Source organism: Chrysemys picta, chromosome 24 (assembly GCF_011386835.1).
Source record: "Chrysemys picta bellii isolate R12L10 chromosome 24, ASM1138683v2, whole genome shotgun sequence".
Lineage (NCBI taxonomy): Eukaryota > Metazoa > Chordata > Testudines > Emydidae > Chrysemys > Chrysemys picta.
In genome coordinates, this window is record NC_088814.1 from 3203167 (window position 1) to 3230869 (window position 27703).

A 27703-nucleotide genomic window follows, 5' to 3' on the forward strand; every position below is an offset into this window, starting at 1 on the left:
CCTCTGTCACCCACTTGTTATCTTTTCAAACTAGCATCCGTGTGCTTTCTTCCCTGCTGCCCCTGGCGCTTGGGCAGGGCTCCCGATCGCTATCCACCTTCAAATCCCCCCGCAAAACTCTCCGAGGCCTCCAGGTCTACAAACACTGGGCGAGGCCGCTGTGGCTAATCTCACTACCTGCCATGCTGACCAGCATGGTCTCCCTGGTTCCTTGCACTCCCCTGGCTGTCTCCATCTCTTGTCTTGTACTTAGATTGTCAGCTTTCTAGGGTTGGGATGGTTTTGTTCGGTGTCTGGACAGTGCTCCAGATATAGAGAGCCCTCGTCTGAGCAGATGCCCCAAGCGCAGGGGTGTTCAGGAGGGGGACAAAGATTTGGGGTACTGCAGAGGACGTGAGGAAGATTCTTCTCCCTTTCAAGTGCTCCTTGGTCTGGTGACAGCTTTCCCCTCCCTGCTCCTGAGATGACGTATCTCCCTAGGGTCCTTGAGCTGTTGAATTGCCTTCCAGGTGGGCTGGCGCTGGCGCTCCTGCTCTCCCTGAAGCTTTGGGTATGAACTTTTTCAAAGGAGCTGAAGATAGTTGGTGCCAAAATCCCACTGGGGGCTGATACCAACTCCTTAGTCCCCTTTGAAAATCCCTATCTGGCTCTGTAATGGGCTGAAGGGTTAAAGGGCTCTGACCTTTGAACAGGCCTTGCGTCTCTTGCTTTGGTTAAGCTCAGGTGCAGTTTGCGTTTAATATTAGATTAATTCTCCATGGCTGGGCTGGCATGAAGTTGAGCACTTTGAACAAGTAAAGAACTATGAACTAACTGCGTGGGGGCCTCTCTGCTATCATCCTAGATAAGGGACTGGTTTATTTCTGGTTAAAAATGTTAGGGCGAAGGACCGCGCCTCCCAATACATTCAGCCAAACATCCATGTTTTAGAAAGTACCAAAATATTTTTAATTCTTTGTTTTAAATAAAAATATAAATCGATTTGGTCTGAGCCAAGCCCAGACACAGTAATAAATACAACATTGAAATATAAACCAGTTCAAGACAATTACAAAATAGCCCACTCTGTTGGGCATTTTGCCAAGTTAATAGGCAAAACTCCAGAACTTGTCCATGAAGATCTTGCATTTGTTTTTTTTTTAATTAAACTCCAACCATTCAAGAATGGACATTCTTCATCTGGGGAAGTAGAATTGCACAGTCTCCGCTAATCTAGTACAATGTGATTCATATTGAAATGCATGGGAGCTGTGTGTCGGTGACCGCTTTGAAGCATACGGGCAACGCCAATCCCTCCAGCTCAGTTCACACTGGTTGGATTCAGAGTAGCTGGAATTAGAGCCAGGCAGAGTCTGGTAGGATTCAGGTTTGAGCCATTCTCGGCAAAAAATAATTTGAAATGAAAGGAGCGATGACAGTTAAGAGTAAGAACGAAGATGTAAATCATTAAGTTAAATTATAATAAATAAAATCAGTTTGACATGAATGTAAATCTCATGGGTGAACGAGGAGGAACAGTGGATTGTGCATTTGAAAAATATAAATATATAAAAATAATATAAGAAAGGGTGAGCTGGAAACCTCAGAAACTCATAGACGTCAAGGTCAGAAGGGACCATTATGATCATCTAGTCTGACCTGCACAACGCAGGCCACAGAATCTCACCCACCCACTCCTGGAACAAACCCCTAACCTATGCCTGAGTTATTGAAGTCCTCAAATCGTGGTTTAAAGACCTCAAGGTGCAGAGAATCCTCCAGCAAGTGACCCGTGTCCCACGCTGCAGAGGAAGGTGAAAAACCTCCAGGGCCTCTGCCAATCTGCCCTGGAGGAACACCTCCCTGTCATTCAATGAGAAGGGCTAGGCATAAGCAGTGCCCCAGCCAAGGACTTTGCTAATGCAGGAGCCTGCTGTGCCCTCCTACTGCCCCAGATCCCACGGGGAGCTGGGCCAGGAGCCTTTGGCTACCAAAGAGCAAACCCCCTGGTACTGGAGACGCTCGTGTGTTTAAATATTAAACAGTAACTCCATTGCACGCACATGTCAAAATGCACAACCAGCAGCCCAGGCCCTGCTCCCGGATTTGCTGATGCTGCACGACATTCAGTGATGATGCCCGGGGGTCGTTATAAAGGGAATGGAGTTGGACTTTCAAAACATACCATAGACCAGTTGCACTTAAATACGTCTGCCAACAGCTTCCACACCTCTATAAATATATTAAATAGTGATAAATATTAAATAAGCCGGGCAGGGTTTGCATTGGGGCTGTGTGTGTGGATGCACCAACCAGCGGTGAAGCTCACGAATGAGAAATAAATAACCTTTAAATAGCACAGGGTGACCAGATATCCCGATTTTGTAGGGACAGGGCCAGTATTTGGGGCACCTATTACCCCCCACCCCTGTCCTGATTTTTCAAACTTGCTATCTGGTCACCCTAAAAGAGAACCATGCCCAACCTCAAACCCTGGGGAATAGTAAACGGGTTTGGGGCAGGGTTTGCCATTAACCCCGAGGGGGGGGGGCAGCTGCTGCTGATGCCTCAGTCCAATAGTTAAGAGCCTTGGTTGTTGCTTTGCAGAGTGGAGGTGGTGGGGGGAATAAGGGAGAATCTCCGGCTGGGAGACCTCCCCCGTAAAACTCCCCCTTAGATCTCAAAGTCCGGAGCCCCTCCCCAAGGCATGGGACTCCTCAGGCGCCAACCCCCGCGCCCCTTCACACCAGCGTGAGGTGGCGGAGGGCCCGCAAGGACATCTCCAGGAAGCGCTTGAAGTTGGCGAGGATGATGAATCCGCCGGCTTGTTTGTCGAAGTCGGACGAGAGGCTGGGGAGGGTGTCCTGGCCCTCGGCCTTGGGGTACGTCACCGTGTTCAGACCACCCAGATCCTCCATCTAAAGGAGCGGGAGACAGCAAGCACCATGAGCAGGAGCCCAGCGGAGCCAGCGCCTGGCGCAGCCGGGGAAGCTTGGGCCAGCTCTGAGACAACCGGGCTCTGGCTCGGGCCCTTCGTGCTGGCGAAAGGAGCCCGAAGCCTCAATCTAGGCACAGGTCAGGGCCGGCATGGGGGTGAGCGCCCCGCACCCTGGGAGGCCCCGCTGTGAGGCTGAGGGCGGGTCGCTCTCCCCGTCCCATTCAATCCTGCACAAGCGCGTCGGGCCCAGGAACGCAGCAGGGCTGTGGCAAGCAGGGATTGGCTTCACCTTTTCTGCCAGGCCCTGCCCTGGCTGGCTCCCCGCCTGAGCCACTTGATCTGGGTGAAGGCCGCCAGGATTCTGGCTGCCCCCAGGGGCCCTTACCCCCCCCCCACCGCAAGGGCCTGGTCCCACCCACCGGGGGAGCAGGAGCAAGCGGAGTGGTGTACCTGCTGCTGGATGTTAGTGGACAGGTTCGAGACGTCCAGCTGGAGGGCATCCACTAGGCTGGAGTGAGCCGGCAGGAGCTGGAGGAGGAGGGCGAGGTGGCCGTGGTAGATTTGGAGCCCGTCCCGGATCTGGCTGAAGCAGGCATCCTGTGGGCACGAGAAGGAAGGAGTTGAGAGAGGAGGCCGGAGCGGGGACGCTAGCTCTTTAGTGACCCGATTGGCATCAAGTTTCCTGTGCAGTGTCTATCCCAGTGAAACACCTTGGCTGCGGTGACTGTGCAGCACGGAAGGGGTTAACTGTAACTGAGGTGGGCCAGCTGTTCCCTCCCCCCCCCCCCGGGTCGGAGCTTCCCCTGGGGCTCCTTCCTTGCCGGGGACTCCCCTCGAGCAGGGCTGGAAAACATGACCATCGAGCTCAAGACCCTGCAAGGACCGGAGACTCCCCCGCAGCCCCGGCTGACAGATCCGTGAAGCTCAGCGGGGCAGCACGGACCTGGGCCTCTCCCTCCCTCACCGCCGGGCCGGCGCTGGGGATCACCAAGGCCGGGAAGTGCTGAGTCACTGCAGCGTTTGCCAGGGCTGTGAGGAAACCTCCCCCTCTTTCTAGCTCGCTGCCCCTGCCCGGCTATTTTGGCCTGGACTATTCTTAGGGTTGGGTTTATCAGCCAGGCCCTGGCCTGGGAAGGCTTCGGATGTAGCCGAGAGGCGTTTGGGTTCTGGGAAGCTGGCAGAGGAACAGGGTTGAAGGGGTTCCATTGTTCTTGTTTTGGAGAAGGCTGCCGTGGCTGGAGAGAAGCCAAAGCTGAGAACCAGCAGCTCATTGTAGGAGTGCTTTTCCTTCACCCCGGGCCGGGAAGCACCGCAGCGTGCTGCTCCTCACTCCTGCCCCAGGCACAGACCTGTTGCTGGAGTCAGTCCGACCCTGCGGCTGAGACCGCTGTCAGTGGGAGCAAGCTGGGGTCCTTAGGACGCAGCCCACGGATCGCTCCCGCCGCCCCGCCCCGACCTTGCTGTAGTCCCGTGCGGTCAGACTCACCACTTGGAAGGTCTTGCTGTGACACTGATCCAGCGGGGCCTGGGAAATGCCCAGTTTCTGCTTGACAAGCATCAGCTCCTCCTCGTTGCAGAGCTGGAGGGTCGTGCACTGAGGTGGGATGAGAAGAAAAGGTACACTCAGGAGGTGGGAATTATAAGCCAAGTATTGCCTCGGCGACGGCTAGCGATTGCTGTTCCGGGACCCCAGTCTAGGCCGAGAATGCGATGGCCAGGGTGGGGTCCAGACACCAGCCCCAACCCTGCAAACACTCCTGGGAGTAACTTTACCCACTGAAGTCAAATGCAAAGTTCTACACTTAGGGAGGAAAAAAAAAATCCAGTGCACAACTGCAGAATGGGGATCTAGGCAGTGGTCTGAAAAGGATCTGGGGGGTGAGTCACAGTTTGAATATGAGTCAACAGTGTGATGCTGTTACGAAAAAGGCTAATACCCTTTGAGGTGTATTAACAGGAGCATTGTATGTAAGACACGGGAGGGGACTGTCCTATTCTGCTCTGCATAAGGCTTCAGATGTATTAAGGGTTGTTATAAAGACAACAGGGATCAATTGTTCTCCGTGTCCACTGAAGATCAGGCAAGAAGTAATGGGTTTAAGCTGCAGCAAGGGAGATTTAGGTGAGATATTAGGAAAAACTTGCCAACCATCAGGGTAGCTAAGCTCTGAAACAGGCTTCCCAGGGAGGTTGTGGAATCCGCATCATTGGAGGTTTTTAAGAACAGGTTGGACCAACACCTGTCATGGATGGTCTGGGTTTGCTTGGTCCTGCCCAGAGTCCCTTCCAGCCCTGCCTTTCTCGGATTCCGTTATTCTCGCCTGCCTTTTCCCAAGCACTGTTTTTCTGTTTTCATTTTTGCATTGTCCTTTCCTTTGGCACAACCCCGGGAATAGCAGGAAAGGAGAGGGACTCCGCGCTGCACATTGGCTGGCGTGGTCGTGCGAGACCTTGGAAACTGGACCAAAGCAAACAAATCCACTGGCTATGTGAATAAGACTGGCTGCCCCACAGGGTTAAAATACTGACAAGCACGAGCTATAATCTCCAGGAAACATGCCCATTCGGATTCCCCGGGCCAGCGGGCTGGCCAGCGTCTGCCTCCCAATTTAACACCATCAGTGCGAAAAACTTTTCTGGGCCAAATCCTAAGGGCCCGATCCTGCAAACGCCTCGGTGTGGGAGTAACACTGAATAAACAGGGCTGCTCGCCTGAGGAAGGAGACCTGCAGAAGTGCATGAGGATCAGGCCAAACAAACTGCAGTCCAAAGCAGGAGGAGGATTCACCATCCTCAAATCCGCTCTCTGCCTGCATCAGGCAGGGGCAGAGTGACCAGAAGGGGAAGGCTGCAGTTTGCACTGGCTGCGTGGACAGATCCTCTACCTAGCGGCTGGGTAAATTGTCAGGCTGGTCCCTGAGAAGACACTTGTTCAGCAGCCTGCAACTCGTCTGGGAGGGATGGGTCCCTGTTTCTGGTTCTTGCTTTGAGAGAGGCGAAGACACACAGTTCCTCTTGCTCCTGTTGTGTATTTCCTGCCAGGGGTTGAAGTTTGCTACGTTTGCTGGATCAGGAGGGCCCTTGTCTGTGACCCTGCCAGCTGGAGGTAGTGGGGACCTGGTCAGGTGTCTGTCCCTGGGGAAGATCAACAAAGCTTCACGCTGCTCTACAGCCGCGGAGTGATCTCCCAATCCGTCTCGTCCTGCTGCGAAGTCCTACCGCCCAGCCCAAGGCATAGCTGCTGGGGAAGCCTGTCTGTCTGGGAGCCTGGGGCTGAGATCCTCAGCAGAGATGAAGCCTCCGGATCAGAATGTCAGGGCCCCACCCCTGAGTGCTCAGGGCCCGGCTGCTGGCATCCTCCCTTGTTACAGTTTAACCCACTGCGCAGCTCTCCCCTGAGTCCCCTCCAGCCAGGCTGCAGCCCCCCAGAATCACTGCTGAGCGAGAGACCTCCAATCGCCAGGGAGGCGGGTAGCTGCAGCTTTCTCGTCAGATGTCAAGAAGCCCCTTTGTGCAGGTCATAGATGAACCTCTGAGTGCGTTGCATGGCCCACCCCAGACCTCTGCTGCCCTCCATGCCTCTCCCCCTGGTTCGTGTCGAGCAACTCACCACAAGCTCCTGCACCTGGGCGACGTCCCCTTTGATTTTGCGGATGTATTCCAGGTCCTTCTGCAGGAATTGCTGGAAATCCTGATCCCCGGAGAACTCTGCCAGGGGAGCTGCGTGCAGCATGGTGCACCCCAAACACAGCACAGCGCTGACTAGCAATGGCAGAACAGCTGGGGGCGAAGGAAGGAGAGAGAGGAGCAGAGTCAGGCAGGTAAGTGCAGAGGAATCCAGCTGTGGCTGGAGATACAGAGCGGGAGAAGCGCCCCCTCTCTGTGTTCGGAGGAGATAGTCGGGTTAGTCCAGAAGCCCCAACTGAGGTTGGGGGCCCTGAAGGCCGGGCACTGCACGTACACCTAGTGCGAGACAGGCCATGCCCAGGAGAACTTCCAGTGGAAACTGTTCTCATGTAAGTATCACCCCAAACTGTGTTGGTTCCCCCAATCTCTGCCCAAGGAGCTTAGTCTAAAGAAACACAATCTAGGCATTAAAGCTTTTAGAGTTAACGTTAGAATGAGACTTTGATTTAAATCCCCTCTGCTTTCAGCTGCTCATAACTCAGAAATGTTTGTAGCGAGGCAAACTCACCCATAACGTGCAGTAAGTAAACCCCACCTGTTTAAAACATAATCCAACCTGTATAAAACACATGCCTCTTAAATGTTCTGCACTTGTCCCCACAGCTTTTCTTTTCCTGGTTATACATAAATAGGCAAATACACCAGGAAGAAGGAAGAAAAAAAAATTGTTTTTTGTTTGTTTAAATCAAACAACCCAAACAGTAACTGTGGAAGTTGCTGTTCCCCAAATCACACTTACCAGCCCCCTCACCTAGAATAAATCCAAGCAGTTTGCTATTAGGAAATCAGTGGCTATGGTATCTTGCTGTCGAGTGCAGGTTCGTACTTACTTTGGAGAGATCTCATTCTAAATGCGTGGAATCTTCTCAGTATCTCCTCCCCTTTTGAGTTTATGACGGTTCCCGGGAATGTGAATAAGACAGACGCAAAAGCTGCACTAGTCCCTTTCAGTTCACGAATGCTGAACCTCTCATCAATACAGGGCATTTATAGTCTTGTCAGGGAAAATTCACTCTGATGAAATAAGTGTGACAAATCGCTTGGGCAAATCATTCCTAGAATTTGTATTTTCACAGATTTGTATTTTCAAGTTTTACAAAATGTAGATTTTTAAATGGTCCCAATTGATTCTACTTGGGACCCCAATCTTAGACCACTGGACCTGTTCTCCAGCCCACTGGGGCAAGATCAATAGAAACTCATTAATTCTCATTGCTCTTTAAAGCCCAGAATGACCCCAAAGGCAGCCACTCCCCAAAAGATCAGCCGTTTCTTATTCCCCATCAGAGATGTAATTGTGAGCGAACAAGACATCTCAGTCCTGATCAAACTTTGTTATCCTTACAATAGAAGCAGCTGCTTTGTTCTCCAGCAACTTGAGTAGATTGTTTGTTAATTTAACCAAGTAATTAGGTCCTGATGAAGAGAGAGAAATCACCTTTACATTCCTCTCTCCTTGTAGCTGTGTTCACTTGCCCTCAAGTAGAACCACTAACATTCCCTCATGTGATATGTGCTTCGCCTAGGATTAAAACAGCATGTGTCTGCTTGCTGAGAGATCCTATGCCTTAAGTCTGGAGGGGCCCACACCATGGTATCTGGGCCCCAGACCGTCATGAATGATGGTGATCCTCACAGCACCGCCTAGGGAGATAGGTAAGGATCACATGGGGAAACTGAGGCACAGCAAGGCTTTAGGCCAGTTTTCCAAAGTGGTTAGTGATGGTAGATGCTCAACTCAAGACCCTAAAATTCAGGAATTGTCCTATGAAGATCTTCATAGAATCATAGAATATCAGGGTTGGAAGGGACCTCAGAAAGTCATCTAGACCAACCCCCTGCTCAAAGCAGGACCAACCCAACTACATCATCCCAGCCAGGGCTTTGTCAAGCTGGGCCTTAAAAACCTCTAAGGATGGAGATTCCACCACCTCCGTAGGCAACACATTCCAGTGCTTCACCACCCTCCTAGTGAAATAGTGTTTCCTAATATCCAACCTAAACCTCCCCCACTGCAACTTGAGACCATTGCTCCTTGTTCTGTCCTCTGCCACCACTGAGAACAGCCGAGCTCCATCCTCTTTGGAACCCCCCTTCAGGTAGTTGAAGGCTGCTATCTTGGTGTAAGGAATGTGACTGGGGTCACATGGAAAACCCGTGGCTGTCTCTGGCCTGCCTTGTCTATTTACATAACAAGCTCGTTGAGGGCAGGGACTTTCTGTGGGTGAAATTCAAGTCAGTGGGAGTCTTGCCATTGATCTCGGCGGGCCAGCGGTTCACCGTGTGTGTGCAGCACCTTGCTCTCAGCGCCGCTGGGATACAGACACCACGAGGCCTCTGAACCCCTCTTTCCAGCAGCGTTAGCTGGCTCGGGGTGGGGAATGGGCCTGGGAGGAAAGATGTGGGTGCACCACAGCGGTAGGAGCTCCAGCCCCCTTGGCAAGGTCCTGACGGGAGCGATCCTGCACCGGTCTCTGGCGATCGTTTCCCAGACTCGGGGGATCTGACGCGGGCGCTGCTTCCTAACTCCTCAGTGTTCTTTTGTTGGCAGGCTGGTGGGGAAAACACAACGCACATTTCCAGCTTGGGCTGCCTGGCCCAGTGCCAGCTGAACCAACTCCCGCCCGGCTGCGGGCAGGGGGACGATTGCTCGGAAATGGAGCTGGAGAGGGGCTTTGAGCCCAGCCCCTTGGCAAAGCGGCTGCGGCACTTAGTGGGATGGCCTGGAATGTATTGTCCTGGCTCCTTTCAATCACAAGCTCCACATTCTACCTGCCTGGGAACAAGGAAATGGGATTCTGGGCAAGTGCCAAAGTAATAAACAGTCCAACCCGCCTCACCGAATCCCAGCATGGGGATTTAAACCATCTGTCCCAGCATGACCTCTCGGAGAGGCAAAAGCTGGGGGGGGGGGAAACCAGATCCTCCTCATTCTGACCTCCCCCCCCCAGACACACTTCCCCTCTGAGGCCTTGGTCAAATCACTTCACCTTGGATAATCAGCCGGGCTCGGAATGTTCCACGGTGCCTCAGATGCCGCCCTCACTCCCCCCACGTGGATCTCTGAGCCCGGCGGGTGTAGGTCAGCCTAAGGCAACGGCCTGTGCTGAGTTACACCAGCTAATGGTTGCGAATGTAACCGTTACACCAGCTCTGAGTGCAAGCTGAGCCAGCCAGCGCCAGGCAATTGCTCTGAGAGGCATGAATCAAGCCATCCACCTCAATGGGGTGTTAACTGAACCCGAAGGACCTAACTCCTGCTTGTTGTGCTCTGAGCGGGAATTGCTGCTTTGGAAAAGGGCAAACTTAGGAACAGAGCGGGTCACACAGTGGGTCAGTATACGAGTGGATCAGTATACTTCTGGCTCCGTCAGCTCTCAACCACCAGAGCTGTTCTGAGATGGCTCCTTTAAGGGAGCTGGGTGGAGCCCCACCTGCTTCCCAGATGGTGAGAGGAAAGACCAACAAGCAGCTAACTTGAGGGAGAGCGTAAGGAGGTGGGAGGCTTGCTACACTGGCTAGGGTTCCCCCTGGGGAGGAGCAAGGCCACATGAGCTGGTTACCGGTTTGGATTTGTGTTGAGCTGAGTTTGTGTTTGAACAATCAGTGAAAGGGGCTGAAACATGGACCCTTGAGGGGGTTGGGGAGCGGGCTCACTGATGCACTGGCTGGCGGCTTTCAGGAATGTGGGGAAACTGAGGCAGGGACAGGTCTGATACCAGGTTTGAGGTGTCCCTGTTACAGAACCTGACTGACAATTCCCTACTCCGCCCACTAGACCAAATTAGTCTAGGGGGTTAGAGCAGAAGGGGTTGGGGAGTCAGGACTCCTGGGTTCTCTCACTTGCTCCGTGGCCTTGGGGTTGTGGCTCCGCCTCTCTCTGCTCCCTGGACTGGAGAGAATTTGTTACGAATGCCAATTGCTCTGAGGTTCTGCTCCAGCTCCCTCAACCGGCTGCAGGGCTGAATTCCGTTTGCTCCACAGACATTCCTGGCAGATGGTCAGCCCTGCGCAGGGGGTCAACACTGTCTGGGGCTCCGTGCGACTGGAGCCGGGCGGGAGAGCCCTCAGCTCTGCAGAGCTGGCGCCCAGGGGAATTTCACCTCATGGGAGGCAGAATCTCCCGATAGCCTCTCGTGGGAAGGCTGGTGGCAAAGTTTCCAAGCTTTCAAGAGTTCCTCCTTCCGCAGCGAGATTTCAGGCCGGGGCACAAAGCTGGGCTGTGAGGAACAGTGCCGGGTTCACAGTGGCGCCATGGAGCCGGGCCTATGCTCAGAAGGGTTCCCCGGCCTGCTCCGCTTGCACTGGGCCGAGACCCCACCAGCCTGCTCGCTGCTCTCCGCCCATTACTTGCTCCTCTCGGCCTGCCTGCCGGCCGCCTGGGGGCTCCTCTCTGCCTCCTGGCCGGACCCCTGTGCCCCCCTGGCTCCAGGCAGTCTCTGCTTCCCACCACCTGTGGGACCCCGCCTGTCTCCCCGGGCCTGAGCTGCCTGCGGCTGGTTCAGAAGCAGACACAGTCTCCGCCGAGCAGGGCTGGTGCGTGTGGCCGGGAGGCAGGGGTGGGGGAATGGGTCTCTGAAGTGTCTGGGGAGCTGTGAGGGGACGGGGAAGATCTGTGTGTGTTGGGGCACTAGGGAGTGAGAGCGGGGCTGCCCCTGCCATGCCCTTGGCCGGCCCCTCGCTGCAGGGACCGACCCCCCCGCGCCATGCTCCATTGCCCCCATGGGGACCCACAAATATATTTGGCACTGGGCCCCCAAAAGGTTAATTCGGCCCTGGTGAGGAAGAAGGGGAGAGGTAGTGACATTTCCCAGGGAGTGTTGGTCACTGAAGGCCAGGGGCGGGGTGGGATCCCATGGACTGATGTCACCTCCTTGGAAGTGGTGAAGATGGAAAATGCTGGCTCAGGGGTGAACAGCTGGGCATGGCTGGGAGTCAGCAGGCTTTTATTTTCAAGAATTAGGGCTATTAAAAAGAAAAGAGTGAGTCAGAAATAGGAAGTTATAGCTGCTGGCAGGAACTGGGCGTACGCCCAGAAACCACGGGGATAGGTACGAGAGGGCCCAGGAGTGAGCTTTGTCATGGTTACCGAGAGTGGTGGAGTTTCCACCGGGCTTGACCAATGTGTGCGGAAAACGGGGCCTTTCTTAGCGCAGCTGCCACCGGTCAGCTCCATTTTAGCTGCTCCTGTCCCCACCCTGGGCAGAGGCGCTCCTGGCTAGGCCCAAGGCTGAGTTGAGGGTGGGCTAGCCCAGTGCCATGGAGCGAGAGGAGCACTCTGCGCCCCCCGACCCCGCCGTGTGTGGGACTCTCTATTTGAAAATGGACTCCAGTCCGACCTGCCCCCAATGCCCACACGCCGACTCTGCTGTGCCCGCTGTGCATAGACACGGGGGACCCTGTCCTGCCCGCGGAGCAGCGACACAGCCTCCTGAACACGGCCCCGTGGGGCCCTCTCTGGGGAAGGGGCTGGGCCCATCCCTTTCAGCCCATTCTCTAAGGGCGTCGCTCAGCCCAGTTTGAGCTGACCCCAGTGCCGGGGCGGCTGCGTCTCTTGGAGCGATCGCTCTCTGGCTGGAGATCTCACTGCTCAGGGAGGCCCCTCTTGAGACCAGGCCAGGATGGGTCTTTGGCCTTGAGTCTGTCTCTGCTGTGAGGCACTGAGCCCACCCCAGAGGGCTGGGGTCCGGCCAACAAGTAGGATTCCCAAGGGAGAGAACGTTTGTGTGTGTCCTGGGGGGGCAGTTACGTAGAAAGCTGCAGGCTAAGGTCTTCCTGGTTCCACTGCCTGGGCCTTGCTCTTGACTTACCCTGGGGGGAGCGAGGGCAGGATGTGACCCAGCCCGGTTTGGAAATCCTGGATGCTCTTAGATTTCTCAAGCGGGAGGAGCTGGGATGAGCTTGATATGAAGAAACCACAGATATGTCCATCACACTCGGACGGGTTGGTTCATTCTCCCAGCTCGTCACTGCAAACAAATCCAGATGTGCTAGCCCTGGGCTCTACCTCAACTCCTCTGGAAAGGGAGGCAGGCTGGCGTAGTGGTTAGAGACCTCGGTTGAGTTCACAGCTGCTTGTGTGCCCTGGGACCAGCCACTTAGCCTCACTGTGCCTCAGTTCCCATCTGTGCAATGGGGACATTAGCCACACTCTGCTCCACAGGGGGGTGAGGTTACAGCTGGTAAAGACTGACAGGCTGGGGACCAGATAAATCCCTTAGCGAGCTAGAAAGTGCTGCTTTAATGGCACGGCCAGGGCAGAGTCAACCCAGACCTCTGCCCCCTGCAGACAGGCACATACCAAACTGTCCGGCTTTACAGGGACTGGTGCACTGCACAGGACCGAATTTCAGCTTCCTTCAGAAACGACCCAGCGTTGCTGTGTGCTGTTCAGCTGCAGTGCTCTACCCCAGAGCTGGCTGCATTTTAGTGGTGGGTGAGGTGAATCCTCTGAGTGTGTGAGACTTGTAAAGCAACTGAGGTCCCTTCGGGATGAAAGTCCCTGTTATCTGGCCAGCTAGGCTATACTGGTGCCCATCACCGGAGTATCTGGGCTCCCCATGTCAGATGCTGCGAGGCGGGCCCCTGGGATGTGTTTTCTGAGAGGACCCCTCCTGGGTGGAGCAACCTGCATTCAACCTGAATGGGAGGGATCCCTTCAGCACCCCTGTTCATTGAATCAACTATTGGGGCTGGAGGGGACCTCAGGAGGTATCTAGTCCCACCCCCTGCTCAGAGCAGGACCAACCCCCCAAGGGCCGTTCCTCCAAGAGTCTGACTGGGCGGGTCAAACCCAGTCCTGGAGCCCCGGCCGGGCCCGAGGGGCAGCTCTGGCTGGTCCATAGGATCTGGCTGCAGCGCTTGCTCCGTGGAGGCTGGAGCCAGCCCCTGGATCTCGCTTTTCAGACTCTTATCGGTTGGGGGCTGTCCCCGATACTGAGACCAGGAGCAGCCGCCTAGTCTGAGCTGCGGCAGAGCCCAGGCCGGAGGCCCCCCCCCTCCCGCCATTCCTGGGGTTCAGCGCATCTGTCCCCTGCCCAGGCAGGTGCCTCTCTTCTGGCCGCTCAGCTGGGCAGGGGCCCTGGACATTCCCCCCCCCCCAACAGCTGGGCTAAGAGCAGTGGGGCACAGCCCTGCACTGCCCCCCTGTGGCCATGGCCGGGATGACGCCCACCAGGTCTTCCCCCCAACACACCTTCTTGCCCCAGCTGTCCCCATTCAGGCCTTTGCTGGGGAGAGGCTTTCAACACCACCCTGCACTGAGGCCACCTGAGGCACAGACCGGACAAGGCCAAGTGGGTTTTGCAACAGCCTCAGCAAAGCCGAGCGTCCTGCTGGGGGCGGGGGGGGGGGGGGGGTTAGGAGGGTGTGGGGCTCATGCCCTGACCCGGGCAGGTTGCAGCACGGCTCCCAGCTGGGCGTCTGGCTCTGTGCACTCTGCCTGAGGCTAGCTGGCACCTGAGCAGGTCTTCCGTCGGGTGTGGGGCAAGGCCTTTAGCCCCAGGCGCAACGCGACCTTGATGAGCTGGGCTTTAAATCCACGCGGCAATGGCTGTTCTGGTTCAGCGAGACACCAGCCCCGGGACAGCGGGGGTTTTGCCAGCCTCCGTGTCCTGCTCGCCTCACCCCTGGGATGAGGCTATGGGGGCTGGGGTGGAGAACAGCAGCATTGGCTGAGAATTCCTCAGTGATACCCGAGCCAGAGCTGCAAGGCTGGGGTAGCTGGGGGCTGTGGGGCGGGAGTGAGGGGCACCCACAGAACTGTGATGGTTGGGGGGAGGAAGCCCAGGGCTGAGCTAGCAGGGAGCTGCAGAGCTGTGGGGGGAACTCAGGGCTGGCTAGCAGGGGGCTATGAGTCGGGAGTGAGGGGCACTGGTAGAGCTGTGCGGGGAGCCCAGGGTTGGGCTAGCAGGGGGCTGCAGGCCAGGAGCAGGGGGCACTGCAGAGCTGTGCGGGGAACTCAGGGCTGGCTAGCAGGGGGCTGCAGGCCAGGAGCAGGGGGCACTGCAGAGCTGTGGGGGGAACTCAGGGCTGGCTAGCAGGGGGCTGCAGGCCAGGAGCAGGGGGCACTGCAGAGCTGGGGGGGACGACTCAGGGCTGGCTAGCAGGGGGCTGCAGGCCAGGAGCAGGGGGCACTGGCAGAGCTAGGGGGAGCCTAGGGTTGGTCTAGCAGGGGGCACTGGCAGAGATGCACCGGGGGGGGGGGGGGGGGGGCTTTGCAGGATGCGCCCTCCCACTTGCCGTGTGCCGGGCTCCAGCCAGAGCCGTCCGTCCCACCATTGCGGGACGCCAATGCCTGGCCTGGCACCTGGGGCTCCGGTAGCTTTACTGCTGGCTACCGCGGGTTGTGCCCTCTGCCGGCTGGCAGCACATGTGCTGCCCTCCTGGGAGGCCAACGGCCCCTCAGACTCAGGCCCAGTCGGCAACGGCTCAGGGTTAATGGGGCTGATGAAGAGCCCACAGTCTGTGCCCAGCGGGACTCTAAGGATCGTGCCTCCGGCTTGAACCCATTGCCCAGGTGGACAGAGGCTGCAGTGGGGATCCTTCAGTGACGTGGCGCCCTCTGGTGGTGCAGTGTAGTCAGGGCACATTACTCATGCCAGAGAGGGGCCCAGAGTGCACCAGCAGCTAGCTGCCCTCCTCTCTCCCAGGTTCTAGGAATGGCTGTGCACGCTAGGTGTGCACTAAGTGCATGAATGGCTGTGCACAATAAGTGCATTAATAGCTGTGCACGCTAGGCATGCACTAAGTGCATTATTGGCACAGTGGCATGGGAGGAGCGTTCCCTCGGCAGTTTCTGACGGAGGGGGCAGGACTGGACTAGCAGGGGGCTGTGGGTGGGGATTGGGCAGATCCCCCATGTTGTGTATAAAAGGGAATCACTCCCGGACTGTCCATGGCTCTGAAACCAAACACAAATCACCCACGGAGCCACAACCCAAGCCCCAGAGTCACTCCAGCATTGGCTTCTTCTGCGAGGAACTGGGATTAGTTCACCGGGCTGGGCTTCACTGACAAGTAGGCTCAGCCTGTCTTTCCTAGCAGCCCAGTCATTTCTTCCAGGCCTTTCCCTGCATCACACCCCTGTGGCAACCTTCTTCTGTCTCTCCCAACTCAGTAGGGGGACGTGGTGGCCTGTGGTTAGAGCAGCTTGGCCCAAAAGTTGGGGACCTGTGCTGCACGTGCACCAGGCAAACTGGACTCCAGTCTGGGCCGATCCCTAGGCACGACCCCTATTGACATGTTTAGTTTCCACCGTGCAGGATCAGGGCTTGACTGACTAGCACATCCCTTCCGGGTTTCGTTCTCTGCTTACGGGACGCGAGCCCTGGCTCCCTGCACATTGGTCCTGCCAGAGGGTAAATCTCGAGAAGTGGTGCCAGGGAAACACAGAGGGGTGAGGTAGGTTAGAGAAGCCCCTCGGGCCCTGGTTTAGAGTGGTGCAAACTAGGCTGTTCTGGGTATCTTGGCCCTGTTTCAGGCCAGGCCTTTAATGAAGTCCTGTGCAGGGACAGTGCACATGCGTGGGTCTGGTGTTGCAGCACCCCCTGCTGGATACAGGCAGCAGCACCAATACCCTGGGCTGGCACATAAGAGTCCAAAGTTATTGGTATTGAAGTAATGACTACCGGCCTCAGTCTAACAGAGCCTAAAGCTGTGGGATAAAGAACCCTGATCAACAACTTCCCTCCTCTGGCACAAGGACCTCCGCCCAATAAGGATAAAGCACGTTTGTGCTGATACCAGAACTTTTGCAGGGCTGGCCTGAGAGCAGAATGAACTCCTCCATGAGGTAAGAACCATCACAAACCACCCACCTCCTGCTCCGAGCGCCTGGTGTGTTTGTCTTCTCCCACAAACCCAGGGCATTGATCCTAAAAACCTGCCAAACCAAGCCATTCTCCAGCACATGCTTCTCCTGGGGAGCAGAAGGGAGAACCACCGTGACAGATGTTAAGCAACGTGACTAATGCACAACTGGACGGCACTCATACCCTAGAGTGAGGAGCAGGTTATAAGAACTGCTATGGAACAGAACAACTCCGTGCAGTGCAGCACAACACTAGTTTTGAGGGCTGCCTGCTGCTGCCTTGAAATATTTTCTAGCAGAGACACGGCAGAGGGAGAGGATGTCTGAGAGCATCAGACCACGGCCACATACGTGGAAAACAAGGGAAAAAGTAGGACCTCACCGAAGCACTTGCTGCTCTTGTGGGCACTGCGTTCATACACAACAGAGGTCAGGTGTATTACCTACAAATGGGGCAGAGGACAGGCTGCAAAGAGCAGTTTCAGGGAGTCTTAGGTTCATCTAGTTATGTTGGCTCTTGTTCCGCAGCACACAGGTTGGCACCGCTTCACACACGAAGAAAGCCGTAGCCCCCTTAGAGGGAGGGAGAATTGCAGAAGGATCAGTGCTGCACGACACACTATGTGATATCATCTGTATGCCTGATGCCTAATTAGTGGTTGAGGTTCTCAGCCCTGTGCCACGCAGGTCAGATTAGATGGTCGTTGTGGTCCCTTCTGGCCTCAAACTCTCTGAAGAAACCTGAGGGTTACTTGATGGAGCGAGCCTTTGATCTGGCCAGAGTCAGTTTTTTACAAAATGCCTTTTCCACCACCAGGGAGCTGGTTACAATAACTAGAGCAAGGAATCCCCGACTGCCGCTCTTGGGAGGAAGGTCTGACCTCGTGAAAGGTCCCTCCCTTCTCTCACTGCATCAGCATCTGAAAGCTTCGGGATTTCCAAGCTGTTCCACCTCCCCCCGCCGTGAAACTTAAAGCCGCAAAACCACACACACGTGCGAGGTTTTTTTCCAACTTTTATTTTAAAAGTCATAATTGAAGCTTAACAAAGTCTTAACCCATTATTATTGTGAGAGCTGCGGCTCAGACATGGTCTGTGTAGCAGTAACCACCACCCACCCAGCAGCAGGTCACACACGAGGCACCCAGAAGCGGCTAAGAGGTTTGGTGACAGAGCTCAGTTGGTTTAATTCATTAACCCCTTGTATGCTTCCCACGCCGGGTGCAGCAATGACTTCCACCACAAGCAACCTTAAAAGAAGTTTTATTGGGAATTGGGAGGGTGGGTTTCCCTTAATATGCTGATCTCTTGGGTGATGGTTGTAGGGGAGCACTTCCCTCTGCAATAGGCAGAGGGCGATATAGAACCTGGGGGTGTCTCCCCTCCCCACCCCAATACGTACATGCAGAGAGTTTATAAAAGAAAGGCAGATTCTGGATTGTAGCCACCAGAGGTTGGTTTCTATCAGACAGGATATTCCCTGTGGGAAAATAAAAATAGACTGCAGTCCCCAGAGGATCATGGGAAACCGTCATCGTCATCCTCTGCCATTTCCTTCGCGAATTCCAGGTCCTGCTGCTCCCGCTCCCGGCGCTCCTGGAAGGCAAAGGCAGGGCACGTTCCTAACAGGCCAATTGCAGCCGTGGGACTGGGATGGGTCAGGGCACTGAGCTGCTCGGAGAGGCTGCCAGGTGAGCAGTGAGAGAGAGAGAGAGGGGGAAGTGATGGCCATTTATGTGAAATGAGTGAAGAGAAGGCTCTGTCCAAACCACAGCTGGCACCAAGGACTGACTGGGGCCCTAGACAGAACTCCTGGCTCGCCACAGAAAGGTTCCCACCAGGGCAGGGATGGGGGGGAGGGGTCTCAGCACAGGCTAGACAAGGGCACACAGCACTGGTAGGGAGGCATGTGTCACTCCCAGGGAGGGTTGCTAATGGGGAGCTCAACCCCCTCTCCCCACAGGCAGGAAGCCCAGAACCCAGGTGGGATCTCACCTCTGCAGACTCCAAGTCCTTGTTGTAAGACTTAGGTGGGAACCTCATGGCCTGGAAACACAAACAAAAGGGGATCAGTGAGGGACTGCCAGGGCCACAGGGCAGAGGCAAGGAACCCCCCAGGCTGTAGCAGACATTTCCAAGCACACACGGCAGCCAGGGGTCCTGCTCCTTGCTCCATCAGCAAGTTCCAGCATGGCCAGGTAGGTGGCCCGACTGACACGCTGACAGGACAGCAACCTTCAGTTGCACCTTCCAGGGCAGTGGAGCTCAGGATGTGCTCACAAAGGCAGCGCGTGTTTTGAGGCCTCGTGAGGCCAGGGAGTCAGCTCTCGCTCCCGGCAGCTGGAGCTAGAGTGCTGAGAAATTTGCCAGAGATCAGGCCCTTTCAGCAGAGGCTGTCACAGCAGTTTGGCATGAATGAGGCCTCCCAGCGCCCACGTGGGGGAACTTGCTCCTCTCCCATTTTACAGAGGCAGTTCAGTAGAGTGGCGAACAGAACCCAGGAGTCTGGTCTCCCAACCCCCAATGTAGTGCACTGTATTAGCAGGCAGAGTACAGAACAGGGGGTGTTTAGATAAGAGAACGTGGGGCGCTCATGGAGGGCAGAGGGACCATGCTTTGAACTGGTGCCCCAACAAAGGATTTGGGGGTGCAAGGGAGAGGAAGGAGAAGAGCCAACCCATCACCCCAGAGGGGCCTGGAACCTGCTGGGGGAGCTGCTGAAGGCCCGAGGTGTCTAAATCACCCTGCTGCACTCACACATCTCAGGAGAGTGGCCCCCAGGACCCCTGACCCAGCACCCGGACAATGGGCAGAGCCTGCGCTGCAGCCTAGCTACCTTGACAGACATGTTGTGGATGTCGAGGCAGAAGGAGATCCTTTGATGGAAGGCCAGCTGGGGCTCCCGTGTGGAGTAGATGTCAATCATCTCTTTGGACTGGACATAGCCTTTCTCGTGGTTAATGCTGGCTTCAATCACGCCGTCCCGGATGGCCTACAGCCCAGAAGCAACAGTCACGGCAAAGGGCCAACCTTGAAGGCTGGTGTTCGCGTGCGCAGAGTTCCCGGGGGTCAAAGCCGCGGATGGCAGTGTGAGCGCTTTGCACTCAGGAAGTGGAGACTCGCTCCCACAGGACAGCGAATTGGTCTGTCTGTTCTCTCACGCCTTGAGCCCCACATCCCTCTTCCACTCAGTGGGAGCACCTCAAGTTTTTCTTGGTGCAACATCCCTTGGTAGCGACTGCTCAAAGAAATGACAGATGTAGCGAGATGGGCAGGGATAAGGCTATGCTCTGGGTCAGAGCACCCTGGCATGAAGGGGTTAATTGGGATGCAGGAACTTGGAGCTGCTGATGGCCCAGATCCCAATAGTAAGAGGCTGGTGACAGATCCTTTTGGAGGAGCAGAGACCTGGGTCAGTAGGGCCTGAAAGATACAGGACCAACCTCTCAGGAATCTGACGGTTAGTTGTGCGGTCCCCGAGCACCGCAGGGAGAAGGGGCCAAGGGCTAGATTTCCTACACTGATCCCTGAACTGTACTTCATCCCAACGACCCACCTTGGCAACAATGAACTCAGCATCCTCCGGGCTGTCCAGCTGCAGTTTCTGAGCAATGTCCGCCAGTGCGATGCGGGAATAGGACAAGCTGATCATGCGAACACCTGGAGGTGAGAGAAGGAACAGGAGCTGGAGCGTGTCATGGGGCCACAGAGTGAGGTGGGAAGTGGGTGTGATAGCGAGAGGCCTTTTAAACCAAGAAGCACAAGGAGACTTAAATGCACATTGCTCTCCTTTGCTGCATTAAACGACAGGAGCAGCCACGGGCTAGTTAGGCCAAGACTTCGAATGCTGGAGTGTCAGCCACGACACCACCACACTGCATCGGGACAGGATGCCCTGGCCCCAACGACATGGCATTGGCAGCTTCCTACCTGTTTTAATCACATTGTGTCTCAGCCTGATGATCAGGGTATAGGTCCCATCTGCCTGAAATTTGTCCGCAAACTGATCCAGGACCTGGTTGAACTTGGCTAGGTTACCTGTCCGAACAGCTGTGGGAACATATAGGAGAGGGTTGAGAGAAAAGATCTGCTTAGGTCAGACAGTGAGAGCAGGAACAGAACCCAGGAGTCCTGTACACCCACCACTCAACAAACTCCTTCCTGACATGTAAAGGTTACAGTGAGTGGAATTTTGAGGTTAGATCCATAAATGCCAGAAATAAAACAGGAGACAGTGCCCTTTATTGATGAAATGTTAAAAACATGTTGCTCCTTCAAAGAGCAGAACATTATCTCAATTTACAATGACTTAGTGACTTCTGGAGACCAACAATTTCATAGATTCCGAGGCCAGAAGGGACCACTGTGATCATCTACTCTGACCTGTGTAACAGAAGCCAGAGAACTTCCCCAAAATACTTCCTTTTTAACTCGAGCATGTCTTTAAAAAAAATCCAGTCTTGACTGAAAAATTGGCAGTGATAGAGAATCCACCACAACCCTTGGTAAATCATTCCAATGGTTAATTACTCACTGTAAAAAGTAAATTTTACTCCCCCAGCCAGTGATCCATTGAGATTAGAACCCAGGACCATGGGCACTGGAAGCAGGAGCAGTGTCCCTTGGTCATCAAACCAGTTAACGGGGCACAAAGTTACTGAAAATTATCTTCCATTCTGAAAAATGTGCACGTGTGGCTCTGGAATCAGAAGTTGTCCATAGCAACACTAGCACACATTTTTTAAGTGCACTTTTATCTTTTGCACCACTATTTTGCTAGTCTAAAAAAATCTAACCATGAAAGTGACCCTTGTTTGTGAAAAGATAGTTATGTAAAAAAAAGTCTGTGTCTTATGTAATGAAAATGTCAATGTTCTCATTGTCCATACTAATGACTAACCTTTTTTAAAAATCAACCTACACCTTTGGTCTCTGATGTCTTGTGGCCATGAGTTCCACAGATTATAACCCACATTTCCTTATAACTACATCTTTCAGTTTCATAGAATTTCTTTGTTCTTGCAGTATGAGACAGCATAAATAAGAGTGTGCAATTTACCTGTTGCTGTCACTATTTTTCATGAAAATTTGAGAAGCTGTAGTTAGACCAAATGGTAGGGCACAGAACAGAAAGTTAGGGGTTCCTAGATCATCCAACAACATATCATGAAGCTCTGGGGAGAAGCCAGAGCATCCTTACCCTGCGTCAGGAGGAAGTAGGGCATGAGTGACCTCTTGAGGGAAGGCTGTCTGAACTGGAGTCTGTCCGGGATCTCGCCCAACAATAACTCCACCACGATGAGCAGCTTGTGGACCTTAGGCAGAAAGACAGACACAGGAGACTATAAGAACGAGGAGTACTTGTGGCACCTTAGAGACTAACAATTTTATTTGGGCATAAGCTTTCATGGGCTAAAACCCACTTCATCAGATGCATGCAGTGGAAAATAGAGTAGGAAGACGTATATACGCAGAGAACATGAAAAAATGGGTGTTGCCATACCAACTAACGAGACTAATCAATTAAGGTGGGCTATTATCAGCAGGAGAAAAACAACTTTTATGGTGATAATCAGGATGGCCCATTTCAAACAATAGGAATCTCTTAGAACTGCCCTAGAGACCCAAAGGAAGCAAATTCTTCATTAGAATAGACCGGCCAAGAAGCTGGTGAGAGACCCAGATCCTACCCTGTCTCTGCTCCTCTCCATGCGCCTGATTACGCATGGTGCCTGCACAAATGCCTGACGCATCCACCCAGAGGTGCCCCCTGGAGGATCACGCACCCACTCACCGTCTGTTTGAAGCCAACCGCTGTGTGCTGTGGTGCCTTCCGCAGGGCATTCGTCATGGTCCTCCGTGCTTCGGAGTACTCCAGCTGAATGGCTTTGATGCGACCTGGAAGGGAAGGGGAAAGGAAGTTACAGAGGGACAGAAACTGTTTCAGAGAGAAGTTGGTTTAACGGACAAAGCCCAGCCCAGGCACGGAGATCTTCACCCTACCTAGCACAAACTGCTAATCAAGCCGACTGCTCCATGCCTTGCCAGCTGTTTGGCTGCTTTAGTTTGGTGCAGTTTGAGACAGACACTTGAGGTCACGTCAGCAACAAGCAGATCTGCGTTCAGTTGCCTCGGCTCCAAATGACTAGAGGAGCTCCAGTCTTTCAGAGATCACACGCTTATGTACTCTGTGTAGTCGGGACATTCTCAGCAAGGACAGCAGGACGCGAGCAATCTTTACCTCACCCCTTCCCTGCCCAGGGCAGCAATGCGAACACCTCTTTGCATATCCATGGCCCTTCCATCAGCTCTCAAAGCCTCACACCCACCTCTGCTCACTAGCATGCTGATTATTACCAAGGCCCAGTGCACTCCCTGGCAAGATGGACATGGTCTGTGACACCTGGTCTGGAAACCGGGGCAGCTTCATTTAAAATTTTAGAACAGAGATTTTGAATGTAATTAAACATGAACATTAACACGATCAGCACAGTGGCCCCTCCGTTCTCCAGTTTCCATTCAGTTCAGTTTTACTTGCCCTGCCACTTCCACTTGCCAACGTTTGTACTGGTGACGCTGCACTGCAAGAGTCCAGGGCAAAGCTGGAGGGTCTGGCAGCTGCAGAGGGGGCTGTTGGGGAAGGTGGAATTGAGCCCGATAGCAGTGAACAGTGCTGGCATTTCCACCACTCCCTTTGTGTGCAGTTATCCTCGCAGGTCAGCCCCCTCAGACCTATCATTTTGGACCTGCAGACAAGACTATCACATTTTATCCTTGGTGCATGTTGTCCAGTGTTTTCTTCCCATTTACTAGGGCAGGATGTGTCGATGGTGGAACACAATTCTGTGGCAAGGGGTGGATCCTGTAGCAAATTGTGACACACGCATTGGGCTAAGTATTAGCCCATTTTACAGGTGAAGAAATGGAGGCAGCGATTATGCGGTTTTCCAGAGGTCACAGGGTCAGTGGCAGAACCAGGAGAAAACCCTCAGAATCCGGACCCTGGCCCTAACCACTTGATCACACTCCTTCCCTGGCCCCAGGAACAGAACCCAGGAGTCCTGATTCCCGTCTCCTGCTCTAGTCGCTAGACAACACGACAGTAAAGCAGCGTGCGGTGGCACTGCTGCCTCTCACCTGTGTAATAGAGGTACCTGGCCCACTCGTTGTTATTGGCCTGCTCAGGAAAAACCGATTTGGAGACGAGCTTTTCCGCCTGGTCGTAGAGGTTATAGTGAAGGTAGTTCCTCAGCAGCAGGTTCAGGAGGGTGGCCTGACCATCTGCGTCATGACGGAGGGTTGCCGTCCTCAGACGGGCATGCAGGAAACTTCAAAAGAGGGTGGAGAGGAAAGAGTGTGTCAGGGGGGAGGGAGGAAGCTGCAAAAGGGGAGCGCACAAATGTCCTCAGCAAGGTTTCGATCCTAGCTAACGGCCGCCATTAGGCACCAAGGGCCCTTTCATTTCTGTATAGGCAGGCTCCGGGCGAATGCAGCACACAGCACTGCAACTGACCTATGGGACACAGCAGCAGCCAGTCCTACCTCCTGACCACATCAAGTTTATTCAGGAACTCGTAGCTGCGGGAGTGGTAGTAATAACACTTGGCCACCACCAGATCAAGGGCTCGGCGGTTCTGAGGACTGATCTTCTGCATCAGGTCATCAGACACTTTCTGGGCCTGGGGAAGGGAAGGAGAAAAGTCAAAACAGATAAGGCTACAGAGACAGAGAGAACGAACACTCACTTGTGAGGAAACACAGAAGGGGAAGTAATCAGAAGCATTTTGGCTGTGAGAACTTGCATTAATCCAAATCCCCAGTCCCTGAAGCATTGGTAGCTTCCATGGGCTGCATCTCGGCCAATCCCTTTGAGATGCAGTTAAAATAACTCCAGGGAAGCTCTCCTAGCAGAGCAGTAAAACGTGAGGTAACTAAATGGAGGCAGCGGTATTTTGTTTGCTGGCTAGCTGCTAAGCCTCCACCTGTGCTAGGCTAGGGTGGGACACAAAGCTTCTCTGCTCTGACGCTCTACCACCATCTACCTGTACTCAACTCATGGGAACAGGGAGGCAATGGGGAGGCCACCCAGGTTTGCCAGTTTATTCGTCTGACCCTACAGCCTCATGGGCCATACACATCCAGTCCTTGAGTTTCAGTAGTGGGATGGATCTCCCCAATGCAGCATGCAGGACAGTCCTGGAGTTTTACCTCTGGGTATCGTTTACTGTTCATCAGGTAGATGACCAGGAGCAGCTGGAGATAGGTTTCCACCTCTGGCAGGAGGGGGGCTGATGCTGCCTTTCCTGTCCGGGGACGGAACTGCAGCTCTGCTTCTGTGTCCATAGGCTAGAGAGAGAGACCGAGATGTGCTGGATCCACAGCTCTGAAGTCCTCTAGTAATTCACAGAGGAAACTCAACATGGATGTGCCATACCCATCACCGATGCCCGTACCAATTTCCCAGCCCACCCAGCGTGCCTCAATCTTGACCTGGAGGATTCGCCTCTAGGAACAAAGGAAAGGTCAGTCTCCATGGCCCACTCAGTCTTTGCTCTCTCTGCTGAGGATGCCAACACAGGCCAGCAAATGCCATTGTGATTTTTTCTTAGATACAGACTCAAGCCAGCTGGGAACTAGATCGAGTCACTGCTCTCAAGTCACTTCCCAGGAACTCCTGAACAGTCAGGTTGTAATGTCTGAACACTCCCTTTGGTGTCTCTGCTCCCCCTCCCCTCCATTACGACAACACGTTCTCTGCTACTAAAAGCCCCAGCATCTGCCAAAGCAGAGTCACCACCCCAACTTCAGCAGCCTCCTCTGCACCCATTGCGGACTCACCTCCTCCAGAAAGCCCAGCAGGAAGTCCCGCACGGTGCTGTTGGAAGTGAAGAAGCCATTGATGGCTTTATGGAGCACGTTGGGGTTGAGTCGGCGGGATGTGGAGGGCAGAGCCCGTAGGGCACGCAGGACGTAGCGAGGCTCCTTCCCAGACACAGCCTTTTCAAGCTGCTTCACATGCTCTTTGATGTCTGCATCAGCACAGGGAAATCCTGCTAGCACTTCGCCTCTGCCAAGTGCTCTCACAAAGGTGGCCAATCCTAATACTTAATGGTCATACTGGTGATACCCCTGCTTCTTGTCTGAAGACTGATGCATGCTTCTACCTGCTCATTTTAATATCATTTTAAGGAGAAAGCCTCAATACCTCATAAGAACGGCCGTACCGGGTGAGACCAAAGGTCCATCTAGCCCAGTATCCTGTCTACCGACAGTGGCCAATGCCAGGTGCCCCAGAGGGAGTGAACCTAACAGGTAATGATCAAGTGATCTCTCTCCTGCCATCCATCTCCATCCTCTGACAAACAGAGGCTAGGGACACCATTCCTTACCTCAGGACATAAGAAGGCATACTGGAGTATTATTATTTATATTACAATAGTACCTAGGAGCCCCGGTGATAGACAAGGACCCCACGCACGTGGCAGGAACTGTGCAAACACAAACCAGAGTAGATGGAGGTTGGGCTGATCCAGTTGGGTACTGCCTTCATCCTAATTACAGAGCAATTATAAGAATCTCATGCTTAGGTAGCAGCTTTCACACTGAAGTGTCCCACTGCACTTTACGAGAAACCTGACAGATAAGCTAAACACTGGAGTCACTTTATGCGCCACTTGGGGTGGAGGGGACACAGACGGTGCTGGCTGTGGCCGAGAGTTCAATTCACCCAGATCGACTACAGACCTTCTGTCACCTTAAGCGAGCCACTTGGGGTCTGATTTTCAGGAGTGCCGAACATCCACAACTCCAGCTGAAGTTAATGGGAGCGGACACTGCTTAGCACCACTAAAGAACCAGCCCCTGTATGTCCCTGTGCCTCTGGGAGATAGCGACAATGACACTTCCCTGCCTGGCAGCAGGGGCCAGGTGCTCGGGTGTGCGGCGGCGGCGGGGACCTTGGCCATACCGATGCCATTTCCCAACCGAACCATCACCCCCCAAATATCCCTCGCCCTACAAAGGCTTCCCCTGGGACTCAGAGAAACGGGGCAATTCACAGAGCAGTGGGGAGGGGCCCATAGGGAAGAGACCAGGGCTGGCTTTGGCCTCGCAGAGGGAAACAGCCCCTGTGATTTGGTGGGCACCGAGGTCCAGCCCTGCTGGGTCCCCCGGTGGGTCTCCCCCCCTCCCGTTCCCCTCTGCCCCCCCCTCCCGCCTCGGGTCCCTCCCCCCCCTCCCGTTCCCCTCTGCCCCCCCCCTCCCGCCTCGGGTCCCTCCCCCCCCTCCCGTTCCCCTCTGCCCCCCCCTCCCGCCTCGGGTCCCTCCCCCCCTCCCGCCTCGGGTCCCTCCCCCCCTCCCGCTCCCCCCCTCCCGTTCCCCTCTGCCCCTCCCCTTGGGTCCTCCCCCCCGCCCGTTCCCCTCTGCCCCCCCCTGGGGTCCTCCCCCCCCCGCCCGTTCCCCTCTGCCCCCCCCCGCCCGTTCCCCTCTGCCCCCCCCCTGGGGTCCTCCCCCCCCCGCCCGTTCCCCTCTGCCCCCCCCCGCCCGTTCCCCTCTGCCCCCCCCCGGGGTCCTCCCCCCCCCGCCCGTTCCCCTCTGCCCCCCCCCGGGGTCCTCCCCCCGCCCGTTCCCCTCTGCCCCCCCCCGGGGTCCTCCCCCCCCTCCCGTTCCCCTCTGCCCCCCCCCGGGGTCCTCCCCCCCCTCCCGTTCCCCTCTGCCCCCCCCCGGGGTCCTCCCCCCCCTCCCGTTCCCCTCTGCCCCCCCCTGGGGTCCGCCCCCAGCCCGATCCCGTCTCCTCCGGGTCTGCCCCCCCCTCACCCTCCAGCGTGACAGCGTCGAGCTCGCGCTGCGGCGGCGGCTTCTCCCCGGCGCCGCCGGCCCCGTCCGCCGCCTCCTCCTGCATCTCCACGTCCGGGGGCCCGGGCGGCGGCTCCTCGGGCGGCGGCTTGGCCTTGTCGGCGCCGGGGCGGCGGCGGGACGCGCCCTCCTGCTTCATGGCGCGGGCGGGGGGGGGGGGGAGCCGGGCCCGGAGCTCGCGCCGCTCGCGGTGACGGTGCAACAATCGCGGGAGGAGGCGGCCCGCTCCGCCGCGAGGGGTGCTGGGAAAGGCCAGGCCCGGCCAGCCGAGCCCAGAGAGCGGGGGGGGAGGAGTCAGAAGGAGGCTGGAGAGCCGAGCGCCGAGCGGGATTAGGGACCGCCTCCCGCCGCTGGGACGTCACAGCTCGGGGCCGCGCGCCTCGGCTCAGCCCCCGCCGCCGCCTGGCGTCTCCGTAATCACTCGGGTATTTCCG

At 55.3% G+C, this 27703-nt stretch overlaps 2 protein-coding genes across 4 annotated transcripts; both read right to left on the minus strand.

Annotated features, from left to right (window-relative positions):
* Positions 1-2577: 2577 nt before the first annotated feature.
* On the minus strand, positions 2578-7718 carry CSF3 (colony stimulating factor 3). 3 transcript variants are annotated; one of them, XM_065577489.1, is made up of 5 exons: positions 7435-7718; positions 6528-6697; positions 4404-4511; positions 3368-3514; positions 2578-2897 (listed from the first exon to the last, which is right to left on the minus strand). In XM_065577489.1, the coding sequence occupies exons 1-5, from the start codon at positions 7589-7591 to the stop codon at positions 2721-2723; spliced, it is 759 nt and encodes a 252-aa protein (XP_065433561.1). In that variant the 5' UTR covers positions 7592-7718; the 3' UTR covers positions 2578-2720. The 3 variants fall into 3 exon arrangements, with proteins under 3 accessions (XP_065433561.1, XP_065433562.1, XP_005294193.2); XM_065577490.1 differs by having other exon boundaries at positions 7356-7450; XM_005294136.3 differs by having other exon boundaries at positions 7344-7450.
* A 9944-nt stretch (positions 7719-17662) lies between these two features.
* On the minus strand, positions 17663-27512 carry PSMD3 (proteasome 26S subunit, non-ATPase 3). Its single transcript, XM_005294137.4, has 12 exons — positions 27231-27512; positions 25254-25444; positions 24624-24761; positions 23958-24094; positions 23553-23743; positions 22210-22313; positions 21616-21730; positions 20346-20465; positions 19972-20075; positions 19252-19407; positions 18411-18461; positions 17663-18011 (listed from the first exon to the last, which is right to left on the minus strand). The coding sequence occupies exons 1-12, from the start codon at positions 27406-27408 to the stop codon at positions 17934-17936; spliced, it is 1563 nt and encodes a 520-aa protein (XP_005294194.1). The 5' UTR covers positions 27409-27512; the 3' UTR covers positions 17663-17933.
* Positions 27513-27703: the final 191 nt, after the last annotated feature.